This window comes from Anoplopoma fimbria, chromosome 2 (assembly GCF_027596085.1).
Source record: "Anoplopoma fimbria isolate UVic2021 breed Golden Eagle Sablefish chromosome 2, Afim_UVic_2022, whole genome shotgun sequence".
In the NCBI taxonomy this organism is placed as follows: domain Eukaryota; kingdom Metazoa; phylum Chordata; class Actinopteri; order Perciformes; family Anoplopomatidae; genus Anoplopoma; species Anoplopoma fimbria.
Genome location: NC_072450.1, coordinates 22109930 through 22125256, shown reverse-complemented (window position 1 = coordinate 22125256; position 15327 = coordinate 22109930). Strand labels below are relative to the sequence as shown.

Here is a 15327-nt window from a genome sequence, read left to right as displayed (position 1 = left end):
TGGTTTCAATGCTTTTAGTGACCACATTTTATTAACTATTTTGATTTAATATTTCTTTTGTCCTTCAAAGTTAAGCCAAGTTATTGCTTTGAAACCACTTCAAATATGTGTTCTATGTATTAGTGGAACAGTTTACCCGGCTTATACGGTTATTGCATCGAAAACGGCCTGCCCAGAATGAAAAGTACTGCTGTAACCACAAGGTCTATTTGAATAAACTTATCATAATAAACACTTGTGAGATGTATCTCCAAACAGCAAATTGGAAAAAACTATTAATTCACAAATATAAAGGATTTAAAAACAAATGTTTTAGCCCCAATGAGATCTAAAGGAATAACTAGCTGACATTCATTGGTGCACTCCAACCATTTCTTTGCTGTCCATGCATTTGGTAAATAAAATATGTTTCTGAGTCAGGCTGTATGTTTGGAGATGTGACACTTTTATTGTGAAAGCACAGGAAGTGTCTCGTCTTCTGGCGGAAATTGAAGAAGCAGCTTAGCAATGGCAGCGACCTTGTGCAGGGCATGCTGTTCATAACTGTTTAACTAGTTGCCCACCTTAACATGCTCGTATACCGGAAACACGGAGTGGAGGTTTTGTGTTTATAGGGTCCTTTTCCACCTTAACGTCATGTTTTCCTTCATCAAGGCAGCTGTGGGCGGATTGACCGGCATCTGTCGAGCCAAGGGTCCTCAACAAGGTAACACCGGTCAGACAGGGAGGACCCTCTAGTGACGTTTACGTCAACAATGCAATTAGTCCAGCTCCCAATTAGGCTGTGTGCATTGCGTGTGAGGAGCATGTATTAATTGGACCGTACACATTAATAAGCATTGCTGTTATGTTGCCAGTGGAAGACAAAATTGTATTTTTTAACTCGTGGTATCTGGACAAATGTTACATAGTCACCTCTAACACAACGTAAGAGTAAACCCGTTATTGTAGTGGTATAGCAGTATGTAGAGCATTAACGTAAAGACAACACTGAAGGTACTGCATTGTCAGGTGTCAACCACTGACATGCAGAAGCAGCTGCACAGAATAAATATAAAAGAGGAAGTAAGATAAATGCATAAATTAAACATAGATTTCTATAACTTTTATGTGCTTTTTTTAATTCTATGTGGAGATATAAGCACAGCAACAGTCTCAAATAAGGACAAATATAACAAAGGTTTAAATTCCAACGTCTGTCTCCATGAGCTGCAAAATACACAATTCAGACTCTGTCAAGTTTGGACATTTTCGTTCACGGCACCACTGTGCATTCAAGTGGGTTTTATTCTATTCAAACTGAAAATATCACATAATAACTCTTGAGGCTTGAAGATGCATCTGTTCAAATCCACACTTTTAATTTAAACTGAGTAGTATTATGTTAGCAGTAATATGTGACAGTTCTTCATTCTGCTTTATGTTACACAGGTCTTCTACACAGCCACTTGAAAGTCCTAGCTGCTGGCTTGAAGACGCATGAAACCCCTCCAGACTACAGTGGTAATCATTCATCCTCTCTGAATTTACACATTGTTATATGTATACATGTACCACAGCAGAGGGGAAGACGTGGGGAAAAACACAGCGTCGATAGCTCCACAGGCTTTGTTCAAGTAGACATGTTTGCTTGATGCTGTATGATAATGTTGTTCATGATTCCAAAATCTTGTTTTTATCTCTGAAGATGTGGTATTGCCAGAGAAACCCAAACTGAAGTTTATGAACAAGGTGCCTAACTTTAAGAAAGCAAAGAAAGAGATGAAGAAGCTACGGGATATCACAGGTCCAACGAGGGGAGCAAATGCCTTCACTACAGGACAGTACGCTATTGTGGTCAGTGCATTTATGTTCTGTAAACACTGCTGTTTAATGATATCTGACAGCTGCAGGAGGCATTAAGGTCTATGGACATTATATTACCTGCATTTCATAACTTGCCTTTAATAATGAAGGCTCTGTAACTGTATATGAGATGACTGGTAAAAGCAGCTGTTACATATAATATGTATAAATATTTCTAACTCTTCGCATGACTTCCCTGATTTTCTGTCTTTCTTTATGATGCTCAGGCCATGGGAGGGGGCTACCTTCATTGGGGTCACATAGAGATGATCCGTCTAACCGTCAATCGCAAGATGGACTCCCGGACTACATTTGCACGCTGGCGCATCAATGGCCCATATAAGCCCGTCACGCGTAAAGGTCTGGGTCAGCGCATGGGTGGGGGCAAGGGAGCCATCGACCACTATGTGACACCTGTCCGCTATGGCCGTCTAATTGTGGAAGTCGGAGGAAAGGTGGAGCTGGGGGAGGTTGAGCATATCTTGATTGAAGTGGCAAAGAAGCTACCTTTCCCTGCCAAGGTGAGATGATACTGTACCTCAGCCATTAGTGTCTAATATATACTTTAGCTTGAGCACGTTTGTCAAAAGAATATTTTTGGAGATTCATTTGTATGTTTGCATTCAGTTGCAAGTTTATTAGACAGACCTTGCTGCAGTCCTTCAATAAATCCTACATTAATGAAGGTCATAATTTTGTTTTTTGTTAAAACTGTTTTAGAAAGGTCTTGATTCAATTTAATGGTCATATTTGCTGGATACTGACAGGTATTTCTCTTTATTTTGTCCACCCCATTAATATCAATGAGGGTTGGCTAAATAACAGAATCACATCTCTACTCTATCTTCTAAAAAATCCATATATGAATGAAAATATATATATATTTTTTTTTAGATTAAACTTTAGACGTAAACTTAAATTATTATTTTACTTAATAGTCCATTCTCCGTTAATGTGAATTGAAGGATCCACGTGAAGTAACAATAAGCAAAACACATTTTGAGTTGAAAAGGACTTTACTGTTGAACATCTTTGGTGGGTTAAATACCTAAAAAATAACACAGACATTCTTGCATTGTGTTCTTCCTGTAGGTGATGAGCAGAGAGAGCTTAGCAGACCTACAAAAGAAGCAGGCTGATATGGAGGAGAACAACCAGAATCCCTGGACCTTTAAGGAGATAGCGCGCGGAAACATGCTGGGTATCAGGAAGGTGCTCAGCCCCTTTGACCTGCTCCACAATGGACGCTTCACAGGCAAATTTCACAACCCTAAGAGGGTGTGACGGAGCTGAGGGACAGAAATTGACAGTGTCATACTGAAACACCAACCAGACCACACCATGGAGGAAGCAACCAAAAGAAATAGCCATAATTGGCAATCTTCTTTTATTTTTCATTTTTCATGCAAACATAATTGTGAAAGATTACATTTTGTTGAAGGGATATTTCTTCTCTTTTCTGTTTCAAAAAACAATAAACTAGATTATGTATTTCAGTATTGAATTTGAAGGTCTTTCTGTCTAATCAGCTGCAAAAAAGTAAAAAATTAAGTGAATACATATATTTTTTCTTTTTACATATTTCAATAAATGAGGAAGAAATAAAAACTAAAAAAATTGCAGAATTATTAACCGTCTTTATTATAAGTTTTATAATAGGTTTAATGGGTGTAACAAGTGATTATATGGTTTGTTGATTTACTGGTAAAATATACAGTACCAGTCAAAAGTTCTCATTCAATGGTTTTTCTTTATTTTTTTCTACATTGTAGATTAATATTGAAGACATCCAAACTATGAAGGAACACATATGGAATTATGTGGTAAACAAACAAATGCTCAACAAACCAGAATATGTTTTATATTTTAGATTCTTCAAAGTAGCTGAATGAGAAGGTGTGTCCAAACTTTTGACTGGTACTGTAAAGCAATATATAAGTTAAAATATAACAAAGACCAAAATCCACAAAAACAAATAATAGCAACCATAGATAGGTTGGACCTGTACCTGTTCCTCATTTGTTGTAATAATATTTTTTTTTACTTGAGCTGTATTTGGCGTTTCAAGTAAGTATCAACATTTTTCCAATGAATGGGTCAATTTTGGGTAGCACCCTCATGCCTGAAAGAATCGACAATAACATTTGCCCACCTGCCTTAGAGTCCACCTCTACATGAACCTGACTTAAGTACAACGAAGCTGTTTTATCTTAGATATAACAAGCTGTTTATTTTTCACCAGCCTATATAAACGCCTAGAATATGAACATATAAACCCCACTGTCCTGCTTCATGTTAACAGAAGGCCTGATTAGAATATCACAAGGGCCTCAGCCACTGCAGTACATGGAGCCTTCTATTCCCTGCGTTTCAACTCGCAGGTAGCGTTTTCGTCGTGGCGTGGTGAGAATGCATCAATTCAATGCTGATTGTTTTTTTCAGGCTGTTGTTTTTCCCGAAACATTAATACATTTGATTAGGATCTCAATAATAAGCTTCCCTATGTTATCTTTGGCCCTGGTAGTATAAGTGTAGCTTGAGGAGGATTAGCCGCCTGTAAAGCGACACTCGGGGAAAACTGAAGATGTATTCACGCATGCGCGTTGAATGTGCCAATAAGCGTTCGAAAACAACAGCGCGAAAACTTGTCCAGGTCGCGACTTTATTCGTAAACACGTGTTATAAGTTCGTGCATTGACGGGTTATGACTTGTTTTAGAGGAAGGTCTTAATTTTGACAACAAGAAAACCGTTTTTGTTAATTGTTGCTTCAACAGCGTCGACTCATTCAGTGTTATGTCAGATTAGCTAGCTAGCCAGGCGCTGTTACGTCACGTTACGTCACCTACGTCACGTTACGTTACGTTACGCTGCATTCGTCATGAAGCCCGCTAGAGGCTCTCACCGGGCCGCGTCAAAAGCTCCTAACTCAAAAAGCAAGAAGAAAACAGATCAGACACCAGAGCATCAGGTAACTTGGCAAACGCTCAAGGTGATATTGACTGTGTGACTGCACTCTGCCAGTTTCCTGTTGCCCAACTTGTGACCTCACATTGCTTCACACCTTCCTCATGTGTTATAGGACCCCCAGCACAGTGACAACAACCATGGCAAGCGCACCCAACCAAAAGCAGCACAGAAGAGGAAAGGTTAGAAAAGCTCTCCTAGCACGGGGTCCCCTGTCTATTCAGATGTGTAACTGTGAGATCATGCAGGGATAGTAATGTAGCACACTGTAAAATAGTATGTCCACAAAGCAAACCAACTGCACTGTTGTTACTTTATGTTTTCTTGTGTTTCTCCTATTTGTGTCCTGATAAAGCTGAAGCCTCATCTTCAGCACCCTATAAAGTAAAAGATGAGGACAAGTGGAAGCAGATGCCAGTATCCTCCATCAATGCTCTGGAGAACATAATGGACTTGTCAATACTGTGAGTTTCACTGTCTTGATTTAAACCTGAGCACTCATTGTTGTTACCCTGAAAAGTACTGTTTTCCTATACACACATGTATTATATTATAATGTGACATACAACAGCTCAGCCATATTTGCTTCCTTTACAAAGACGTTAATGGTCAGTTGAATGACTGTCAGAAAGATAATAATTGAACTATATAACTTTATTAGTGAGATTGTAGATTGCAGGAGTGTATGTTCTGACATACCTATATATTATACCTAGAGCTAGATCGATAAACTGGCCATTTTTTTGCAGATTTGTCAGTATTTATGTATACGTATGTTGACATAATAATGGATTGCTGTACAGAAATGCCAACTAGTTTTGAGGTAATTTAGAAAAAAAATGTCACCTATACCTTATCATAATTTTAATCAGAGAGCAATGCCAAGTTGATGTATCCTTATCAGATTAGCCTCAAAAAGACCCAATATGGGTTGGGTTATAATTATACTCATTTAACTCAGCCAGCATAAATATTCCGCTCAATGCCAAGAGGCATGTCAATTACTGCATGCAATGAATAATATTCTAAATCAACTTGGTAAGGAAACTTACAAAAATGTATCTGGTTTTCCCAGAGCAACTCTTGCTTTGAGGCGGAAAGAGAAGAAAGAGAGCCAGGAACATCTGAACATAATGAAAACCAGGTGAGCTGTTTAGCAGGTAATGTTTGGGATAACAGATCAATGGGTATATCATTTTTTCATTTTTCAAATTTTATAAGTATACTTTAAAGAAACGCATTCATTTAATTAAAAAACATACATGTAATTATTGTCAGAGCCCCTCATGTACTGGATGGAGTAGTGATATTATAGGCTTGTTAATTTACACATTCAAACAGCTGATTCTTTTTTTTTCCAGCTGTCCTTTTCTGAATTAGTTATGTCACCTGATTTGGTTTTAGCTTGGATTATGTGTTTATCTTCTTTGTATTTGTCTAATAGCAGGCTGGAAAAATATGGCACTCGGTTGCCAGTAGACTTGTTTAGTTTGTGATTGGTTTTATGCTGCAAAACACCAACCCTTTTATGTGAAGAAGCTTATAACTTGATTGGGAAACCCTGGATTTGATAACTATTGAAGTGTGACTGATTGCGGTTGTTAGGGTTAGTTAAGGCAGATGAGCAAAAGATACCCTGGGTATGTTGAACTCGATTCATAGTACAGGCCTCTATTCTCTGTTATGTGTATTTACTAACGCCTCCATTGACATTTAAAGAATAAAAGCAACCATAAAAACTTTTTTTTTGTTGCAAAAATCAAATAGATTAAGTACAAAACAGGACAACTGTTCATCACAGAAAAGTCTTGTCTGATGTTTGATATATCATCACATTATCATAATATCAATGCAATGAAAGTCTATGAACCAACATTAAATATCACCAATCACTAATTCTCAGTCTGATCTTTTAGAATTGATTCAAACATCATTATTAAAGTATTCAACAGAAAAGAAAAAAATGTCAAGGATCATGTAATAGGTGCACTTTGATTAATTTAGTTTTAGTTTTTTTTTTTGCTGACATATTTCCCAAACTCTTATAGGTTTCTTGCTCAATGTGCAGAGCTCAAAGTTCCAGTGCAAAAACGAAATGATTCAGAGCAATCATTTCAACGCCACCAGGAGGAGGCCAAGAAGTCAGTGGTTGGAAAGACGACTCTGAGCACTCTGGAGGTAATACAAACTGTAGTCTGAAGAGGCCGCTACAGCTCGACTGTGATGCTCCTGGTGTTGGAAATGCTCAAGAGAAGATTCAAAGTCATTCACCTCTTTTATTGCTTTATATGCTTTGTGTGTATGTACAGTACCAGTCAAAAGTTTGGACACACCTTCTCATTCAACTACTTTCAAGAATCTAAAATATAAAACATATTCTGGTTTGTTGAGCATTTATTTGTTTACCACATAATTCCATATGTGTTCCTTCATAGTTTGGATGTCTTCAATATTAATCTACAATGTAGAGAAAAAATAAAAAAGAAAGAAAGAAAAACCATTGAATGAGAAGGTGTGTCCAAACTTTTGACTGGTACTGTATAAATGTACCATGAGTAATGTCTTGATGAAATAATCAAAAGGCATTGCAGAGGTGAATTTTATGTGTGGGAATTTGTCTTTGTTTTCAATTAATTACTGTGAATTATCAATCACAGTAATGGTGTTAACAAATAAATCAAATAATGCACAGGTACTTTAGTGATATCCCTGGAGTTGTGGTCTTGCCTTGTCTTGAAATAAAATCCAGATTTCGTCTTTTTCTGAGACCGAGACAGGGCTGAGTAAAAATGCAGTCGATCCCGGGACGAGAATTCAAAAAAGGTGATCTTGAGACCGGTCTCGAGGCCAATAAAAATCTTGAGTACTACAACACTGGCTGCAGTCCTAAATGCAGTAAACGGCATGAAAATCCAATAAGAAGGCTAATTACAACTTCAATGTAGTGCAACTACATTTAAAAGGCATAATGTGTGTGTAAATCTGTGTATTTCATTATCTGCAGTAGAAGTAAGTAAAATGGTGTCTAATTGTGTTACATGACTTCTTGTTGTCTTTTGTCCGGGTTTTCAGGAAGACTTGAGGGCTGTGGTCCGTGCTCTGGAGAAGACAGACGAGCAGACCGTCTCTTTGCAGCACACATGCAGTATGCTGAGGGACCAGGTGGAGGAGGAGGAGGAGAAAGCTAAAGAGGTGCAAAAACACTTACACATGCCAGCATAAGATAAGATAAGATAATCCTTTATTAGTCCTGCAGCGGGGAAATTTATAGGATTACAGCAGCAAAGAGGATAGTGCAAAACAAGAGACATAGTAAATAAAAAAAAAACACAAAAATCAAAATAAGTATTATAAATAAGCAAATGAGCAATAAAAAACGGTAAAGAACAGTAGAGAATCCACAGTAATATTATATATACAGACAGAAACTATTATAAATATTGTATTGCACAGTGTATTAGTGTCATGTAGTCTGCTGAGCAGAGCTGGTTGTGCAGCCTGTCCCCCTGTCTCCCACCACTTCCACCGTATCTAGTGAACACCCCAGAACACTGCTGGCTTTTCTGGTTTATTTATTCTCTTCCTGTCTGCTGTCGAGATGCTGCTGCTCCACAGTACACTGCATAAAAAAATGGCTGACAGAAAGATAAAGCATAAACATAACAAAATGCCTTTTTATATATGGTGTTATTTTGTTTATATCACTATTCCTTTATTCTGTAGCTGATTGTTGATTAATTGAAACAAAGTAAGAGTTTCTTTGTCTGTTTTCAGATCATATTTAAATCTCTCTTCACCCCAACGTGTAGACACATCATGTGTAAACTTATATGTTTGGAAGAGAGAATCTTTGTCGAAAAAATTCACAAAGGCAAAATCTCTTGGTCTTGATACATTAATTTCATAACTTAGCTCTTGCCAAAACACTCTGGCAGGCATTTTTAATGTCATAAGGTCTTTTATGATTTTATGATATTTATTAACTCTGACAAAAGCATTTCATTACCTCAGATTTCAGAATTGAGGTGACCCAGAGAGAGACAGGGTTGACTGCATTTTTCCACACAAATATCAGCCTGTTTGTCATTTTGAGTCCACACTCCTTGTTGATTCAGTTGAACAGCATGATGAAGTGTAGCTGTTATGTGGGAGCCAACATAATGGGTGTATTTTTGACAATAGTTCTGAGCTGCAAACAGGAACAGGAAATGTCTTTATCTTGTATCAAAGCAGAGATTAGCAGCCTACTTACCGAGCGTTTACCTCATCTATTAGATAATGATAAAAATACATTTGATTGTACTCATACAGTGTTGTCTTACCTGTTTTCACACAGATTTTACATATAGCTGATAAAGCACATCTCAATCTTCCCCCTCTTCCTCCACAAAAAGATGAAACAACATTAGAGGTGAGCATGGGTGGCACATGAAACACAATTTCACAAAATCTAGTATCAGCTTGACTTGTCCCTGTTGCATAAGAGCTTTTTCTTTTTTACAACATTCAGATTGTTCCATCACCTTTTTTGTGAATAATATGTGGTCAAAATGTCTGAGTGAGCACTTCCTCTACATGTTGCAGCACTGTCTACACATGCTCTGTTTGGCAACTTCTTTGTAATATTATGAAAATGATGTGAAATATGTCTTACGAAAGGAATGTGACATTTGGTATTCTGTGTTGTCCGGCTTGATCTTATCAACAGGATAAAGCTACGTTCTTGTTTAAGGTTCAAAGAACATTTTACAAAAAATTGTAGTGGCAGTGCTTGATGTTTTTGTTTTCCTCAGGCTCGATTGAGAAAAATTATACCAGACAGTGAGTCTGAGACCACTGCCCGAAAACTGGGAGAAATCCTGCAGAAATCAGAGGGCGTTCAGGACGCCCAGGCGCTGCTTCTACAGGCACACAAACATGCCGATCAGCTCTTCAACCCTAGCTTCACCCAATAAGTGCTGCACCTTGTTCAGACAGGAACCTCACAAATCTCTGCTTACACAGGTCCTTTTTTTTTTAAAAGAGGTTTGCATGTGTGCACACATTGTTTGAAGCGTTGGTGTAACATAACTCAGTAGTTGTGTAACACCTGCAATAATCAAATGAAACACCAAAGAATTGCATTATCGATGTGAAGAAATAAAAGCATTCAGACTTTGGTGGCAACAGTACTAGTTCTAAAAATAAATGACACTAGGACAGGCATCAATTCGAGTAGTAATTATTGATTTTCTTTTTCTTTCTCTCATACACTCACACCTTCTGTCTGAAACGTGTTTTAGCACACTTCCACGGAATTGCGGGTCAAAGTCAACTTCCTGCCAACTGATGTCATTCACATACTCTGCTAGAATGTTTACCTTTAAAACTGTGCAGTGATTCCAATAGACATCAAATTCGTGTGGAAATCCTGAAGGCTTCTTTAAAGGGCAGTGTGTATTTCTCCATTGATTGAGCCTCTCGATACTTCCACAGTATTTTATATAGACCCTAGACCTGCTTTATAATAAATAGGTTATGATCATGATCATTTTTTTACATTATGGGACCTTTTAGGTCCGAAAAAGAAATTGGGTAATGTAAAAAACGAGACAAAAACTGCTTAATTTCTACCTAAAACAGTAAACTGGCAAGAAAGTTCAGATATCATTAGCCAAGCTGAAACACCAGAATACATCTTCATTAAAGAAATACTGTACTTGCAAATAAAGACAAACTGGTTGTTCCTAATTGAAATTCTTCCCTGTTGGACCTTAAAGCCACAGGTGCATGCTGTTGACAAGTAAAAACTGACTGAATGGTCAAATGTAATTAAACATTGCCATCTAAAGAAACTGACTTTTGTTTATTTGTTTTTATGTAGAAAGAAAATAAATGTAAAGTGCTTCCATTAATACAATTTTATTCATTTTGTGGACTGTTACAGAACAGATGTGCTTTTATATACAAACAATGATAAAGTTATCTTTGCAAAAGTTATAGTCCAGTTGAACATGGGCGTGGTACAGTCGCAATGAGATATTGATCATGCAACATATCTACTTTCTACTCAGCCTCTTGTGCTTCCCTCCTCTACAATACATACATTCATCGGTTCATTAATTGCACAACTAGTAGCAGTCAGATATATAGACGAGGACCTGTTTAGTCTGGACATCTTGACTTTGAGGTCATCAGATTGATGGATCTGAGTCACTGCTGATACTGATAAGAAAAACTCTGTATCAAGTTTCTTGGAACCTAGTAGAGATAGCACACGTGAGCTTAATAGTGCGTCATCTTGAAGAAAATGTTCACCCTGGGGCCAGGAAACCGGCATTGGCAAATTAATCTGTTCATTTTTCCATGTCATTTACCATGAGGGTGTTACCTGCCCATTGATCAACATACAAGATGATTCATGAATTCACTTTTATGCCCAATTATGACCCTGCCTTAAGCGTGTCGCAACAGAAGCAGCGTTTCTGACGTCTTCCGTCATGTACTAATACTGACTACAGTTATGTCCATAAATCTTCAGCGCACAATAGCAAAACCAAGCCTTGATCAGTGTTTAATGGAATGTGTATTCCTCCTTATGCACTTCACTGTTGTGTTGTAATTTTCACTCTTTGTCCATCTGACAAATGGTGGGACATAACATTTTTTCTTTATCTGAAAATCAGTGTCGGGCGCCATCGATCCAAATCTGGGATCCCCCATTGTTACACAAGGATTTCACCTATAAAAACATATTAATAACATTCACTTATTTGTCCATTTATGGCTTTTGGACGCATTTGGAAAACAGTGGCCTAAAGCATTTGCTATGCTTTACGGTAATGAAACCCCTCAAGCCTGTCCCTTTATTTACACAGCTCACTTTTTGGGGACGTATGACCAAATGGATAAACCAGTTAAAAGTTATTTTAAAAACATTTCACATTTTCAAAAATCAAAGGCATTTATGATTTTAACACTAGAACGACTCCAAATTTATTCACAATAAAACGTTGTTGGCCTCCCAACTACAATTGTGAGTTTTTAAGTGAGTTCTTAAGTGACTTCCTACGAATGGAATCTGAATTTTCATCGTTGAAAAGTCTTTCAATAGTGGAGACAACTGAAGCTCTGATAACACGGCCTAAGCCTCGAGCAGCAAACACATACAGCACCGGGTTTAGAGCGCACTTGATGTACACCAGGAACAGAGATATGTATGTGCCATAAACCGCTCCTTTATACAGTGTGGCCCGTTCTGGTTGATCTATGGCCAAGGCCCGCAGGAACCGACAAGCAAAATATGGCACCCAGCAGGTGAGGAAGAGAAGCATGGTGAAAAACAGCACGTGGTACATCCTGGTCATCTTGCGGGCCATTGAAGGGCTGCTGGAGGTGGGTGATAGGGGCACTGCTTGCTGAATGGTGAGCAACACAGCCAGGTTACTGCCTAAGAACACCAGCAGAGGCAAGATGAAACCTGCTATTGTTTCTGTGAGAAAGAGTCCCATGTTAAACGTCCCACTCTCCAGGCAATGGTATTTCCCGTTGACTTCCTTCAGGACGGCATAGTAGAGATACGGGGCGGACAAGGCGGCGGCCATCAGCCATAAGACGACACAGGCCAGAGGAACGGCCCAGGAGGGGCGCCGCAGTCGAGCCCACACGGGCCTCAGCAGACACAAGCATCGCTCCAGGGCCACGGCACAGAGGAGGAAAGCGGAGGCGTACAACCCCAGACCTCGCAGGAACATGATCAGGTGGCAGAAGACTACTCCGAACGGCCAGCTGTAGTTGTGAGCGACGAAGCCCAACATTAGGGGGGTACGCAGGAGCAGCACCAGGTCAGCCAGGGCCAGGTTCAGGACATAAATACGGAAACTGCTGGCAGCACGCGTCTCCTCACCGCTGCCTCTGCGCACCAGGTGACGATTATGCCGCATTCCAAGTGCCCAGACCACCAGCCCATTCAGAGGTACACCCACCTTGAGAAACCGAGAGAGCCGATTACATTCAGGACGACAGACTTTTAAAGCAATAGACATTTAGGGAAATGCACTCATTTGTGAAATTGCAGAAAGCTGTAGACAATTAGCTTAGCTTAGCATAGCATGGAGGAAATAAATGAGGACACGGTTATCTCTGTCCAAAGGTAAAAACATCATCCTACCAGCACCTCTAAAGCTCTCTAATTAACACGTTATATCCCTGTACAATAAACAGCAGTGATTTCCTGGCCTAATGCCAGGAAATCACAGCTCCTGGCCAAGAAATAGTCATAACACCTGTAAAAACAAAGACATCTTGTTTTTTACACTACATGTTTTTGTGCAGTTTGAGCAAACAAGGTATAACGTCTTTATTAATGAACTTTTGAGATTTTTTTTCCCCTTTTGGACAGATAAAGGCTAGCCGTTTCCCTCTGCCTCCAGTCTTTATGCTAAGTTACATGTTTACCGTACAGATATGAGAGTTTTATCATCAACTCATTATCCAACTCTATCAACTCTCAGTTCAAACTGAGTCATTCAGTGGTCTTAAACAAGGCTGTTTTTGGCCCCCAAAACGTCATATACCGTTCATTATGCAGCTCCTTATTCAATATTACAGCCCTATGGGAAGTTGTAATATACAATATTTAAAGAAAATTTCCTCACCAGGAAGATGATCAGAGTAGCTGCAATTTCGATTCCCCGAATTGCTTCCCACTGCCAAGTGCTGCTGGAGTTACTGGAGGTGTTTGGGCTGGTTGTAAGCTGGTTGACTGCATGGACAGAAAACTGTGTCCCATTCATATTGGCCATTGAGAGCTGAAACACAGGAGACATTGATTTATGTCAAAGATGTAGGATTTTTTTTTTTTAGATGTAGGTTTTTTTTTTGACCATTGACAAAGATGTTCCACATTTTTCATCTTTGTCAAAGGACAAATGGATGGCTTACTTGTAAAATTGCAGCTGAATTTCACATGAATCCTTTGCCTAAAACACAGACTGATTTCCACACCCGACACAAATATGACACCACATACTTCCTTCCTTACTTTGGTACAGTTTTACTTCCTTGCTGCAACCTTGTAGCAGCTAACATTAAGAGCCGCCTGTATATAATATATATTTTAGTTTAATATTAAGTGAATATAGCACTGCAATCCATGTCAAATCTCTTCCACGCCTCCAAACAGACTTTGATTTTTTTTATCACTTAAGGGAACTTTTGCAATGACTTCATTTGACCCAAATGACTTCATTTGACCCAAACCACAGGTTCTCTCCCTGTCTGACAATCCCCCCCCGACCCTTCATTTACCCTTCATTAGGAAATCTAATGGTGTAACACTCAAGAACCAGTTTTTTGTCCTAAAATGGGAGTTGAGTCTGCACTATGTGACCAGCTTTTGGTCCCAACAACCACATTTTTTCAAGCACATGCATACACACGCTGACAGGTATTGTGTCAGGTGTTGTATTAGCAGTAATGATTACAGAGAAAGGAATCTGTTATTTTCTCCTGCGGCTCAGGGCCCTGCCTGAATGTACATGTAGACCGGACGGTTTGTGCGCAGCTGGAATGAGAACAGCGTGCATGCAAACACACCTGTGTTAACGAGTACACTTCCTTTGGGCACCAAACAGTAGCAGCACCGCTCACCTGTGCCAAAGTTTCCGATAGCAATCGTGGCTCCCTGATTAAAAGCTCACCAAGTTCAGATTTCTAGAACAACATTAACCAAGGAGTTAAGGATTTATGATTTATCTGTGTTTTTAAAGTCTGTATTAAGGGGCTGTTTGCATCATTTGGGTGATAATTTAAAGAGATTGCCTCTTACCTGGTTTATTTGCCTTGTGTGTGGAAGAAATGGAGCAGGCGATAAAGAAAGAAGGAGCGGTTACTGACTGTTATAATCTCTCTCTCTCTCTCTCTCTCTCTCTCTCTCTTTCTTTCTTTCCTGTGTGTGATTGCAACACACACTCCTTCCTTTGTACATATCTATGAACATCAAATTAATATTTTTCCACAAATGTACTTTCCTCTGTATCAAAACAGATATAATCAACTGCTCTATTTGAGTGAACATCAACCTCAGAGGCATACAAATGCACAAAGTTATACATAAAACTTCCAACTGGGAAATAATTAACAAGGTAGAAAGCATTGAAAATATTGTTTATACAATTTGCTTAACAGTGAGCAACCTAATTGGTGTGCTTTCTTTAGTGGCGCACATTAATGTTCTACAATGTACTTCTTTATGCCCTTGTTTGTTCTCCTGGAAATAACTGGACAAAAACATTTTTTATAACAAGTATTCAATTGTTTTGAACTTTCACCATCTTCAGATAGTAGATAGTGAGAGATGTGACAGGAAATGAGCGGATTGAAAAAGAATGATATCAAACAAAGGTTGCTGCAGGTTAGACTCCTAAAACACAATGACGCACCATATCTGATTTGATTTTGAATGTACTACTCCCTTAGTCATTCCTAAAGACTGGGTTTTAATTTGCGTTGCCAAATTGACTTGCTTCCTTGGTCT

The 15327-nt window shown here is 38.8% G+C and overlaps 3 protein-coding genes across 3 annotated transcripts; 2 read left to right on the top strand and 1 right to left on the bottom strand.

Moving 5' to 3' along the window:
- The first annotated feature begins 480 nt into the window (after window positions 1-480).
- Window positions 481-3341, top strand: mrpl16 (mitochondrial ribosomal protein L16). The gene is made up of 5 exons (XM_054618095.1): window positions 481-706; window positions 1432-1503; window positions 1688-1836; window positions 2073-2366; window positions 2938-3341. The coding sequence occupies exons 1-5, from the start codon at window positions 637-639 to the stop codon at window positions 3127-3129; spliced, it is 777 nt and encodes a 258-aa protein (XP_054474070.1). The 5' UTR covers window positions 481-636; the 3' UTR covers window positions 3130-3341.
- Window positions 3342-4225: 884 nt separating this feature from the next.
- Window positions 4226-9783, top strand: cenpq (centromere protein Q). Its single transcript, XM_054613383.1, has 8 exons — window positions 4226-4815; window positions 4927-4993; window positions 5167-5275; window positions 5887-5955; window positions 6860-6989; window positions 7884-8003; window positions 9148-9222; window positions 9605-9783. The coding sequence occupies exons 1-8, from the start codon at window positions 4726-4728 to the stop codon at window positions 9764-9766; spliced, it is 822 nt and encodes a 273-aa protein (XP_054469358.1). The 5' UTR covers window positions 4226-4725; the 3' UTR covers window positions 9767-9783.
- Window positions 9784-10705: 922 nt separating this feature from the next.
- LOC129103096 (C5a anaphylatoxin chemotactic receptor 1) lies at window positions 10706-14651 on the bottom strand. Its single transcript, XM_054613372.1, has 3 exons — window positions 14620-14651; window positions 13448-13600; window positions 10706-12775 (listed from the first exon to the last, which is right to left on the bottom strand). The coding sequence occupies exons 2-3, from the start codon at window positions 13592-13594 to the stop codon at window positions 11819-11821; spliced, it is 1104 nt and encodes a 367-aa protein (XP_054469347.1). The 5' UTR covers window positions 13595-13600; window positions 14620-14651; the 3' UTR covers window positions 10706-11818.
- Window positions 14652-15327: the final 676 nt, after the last annotated feature.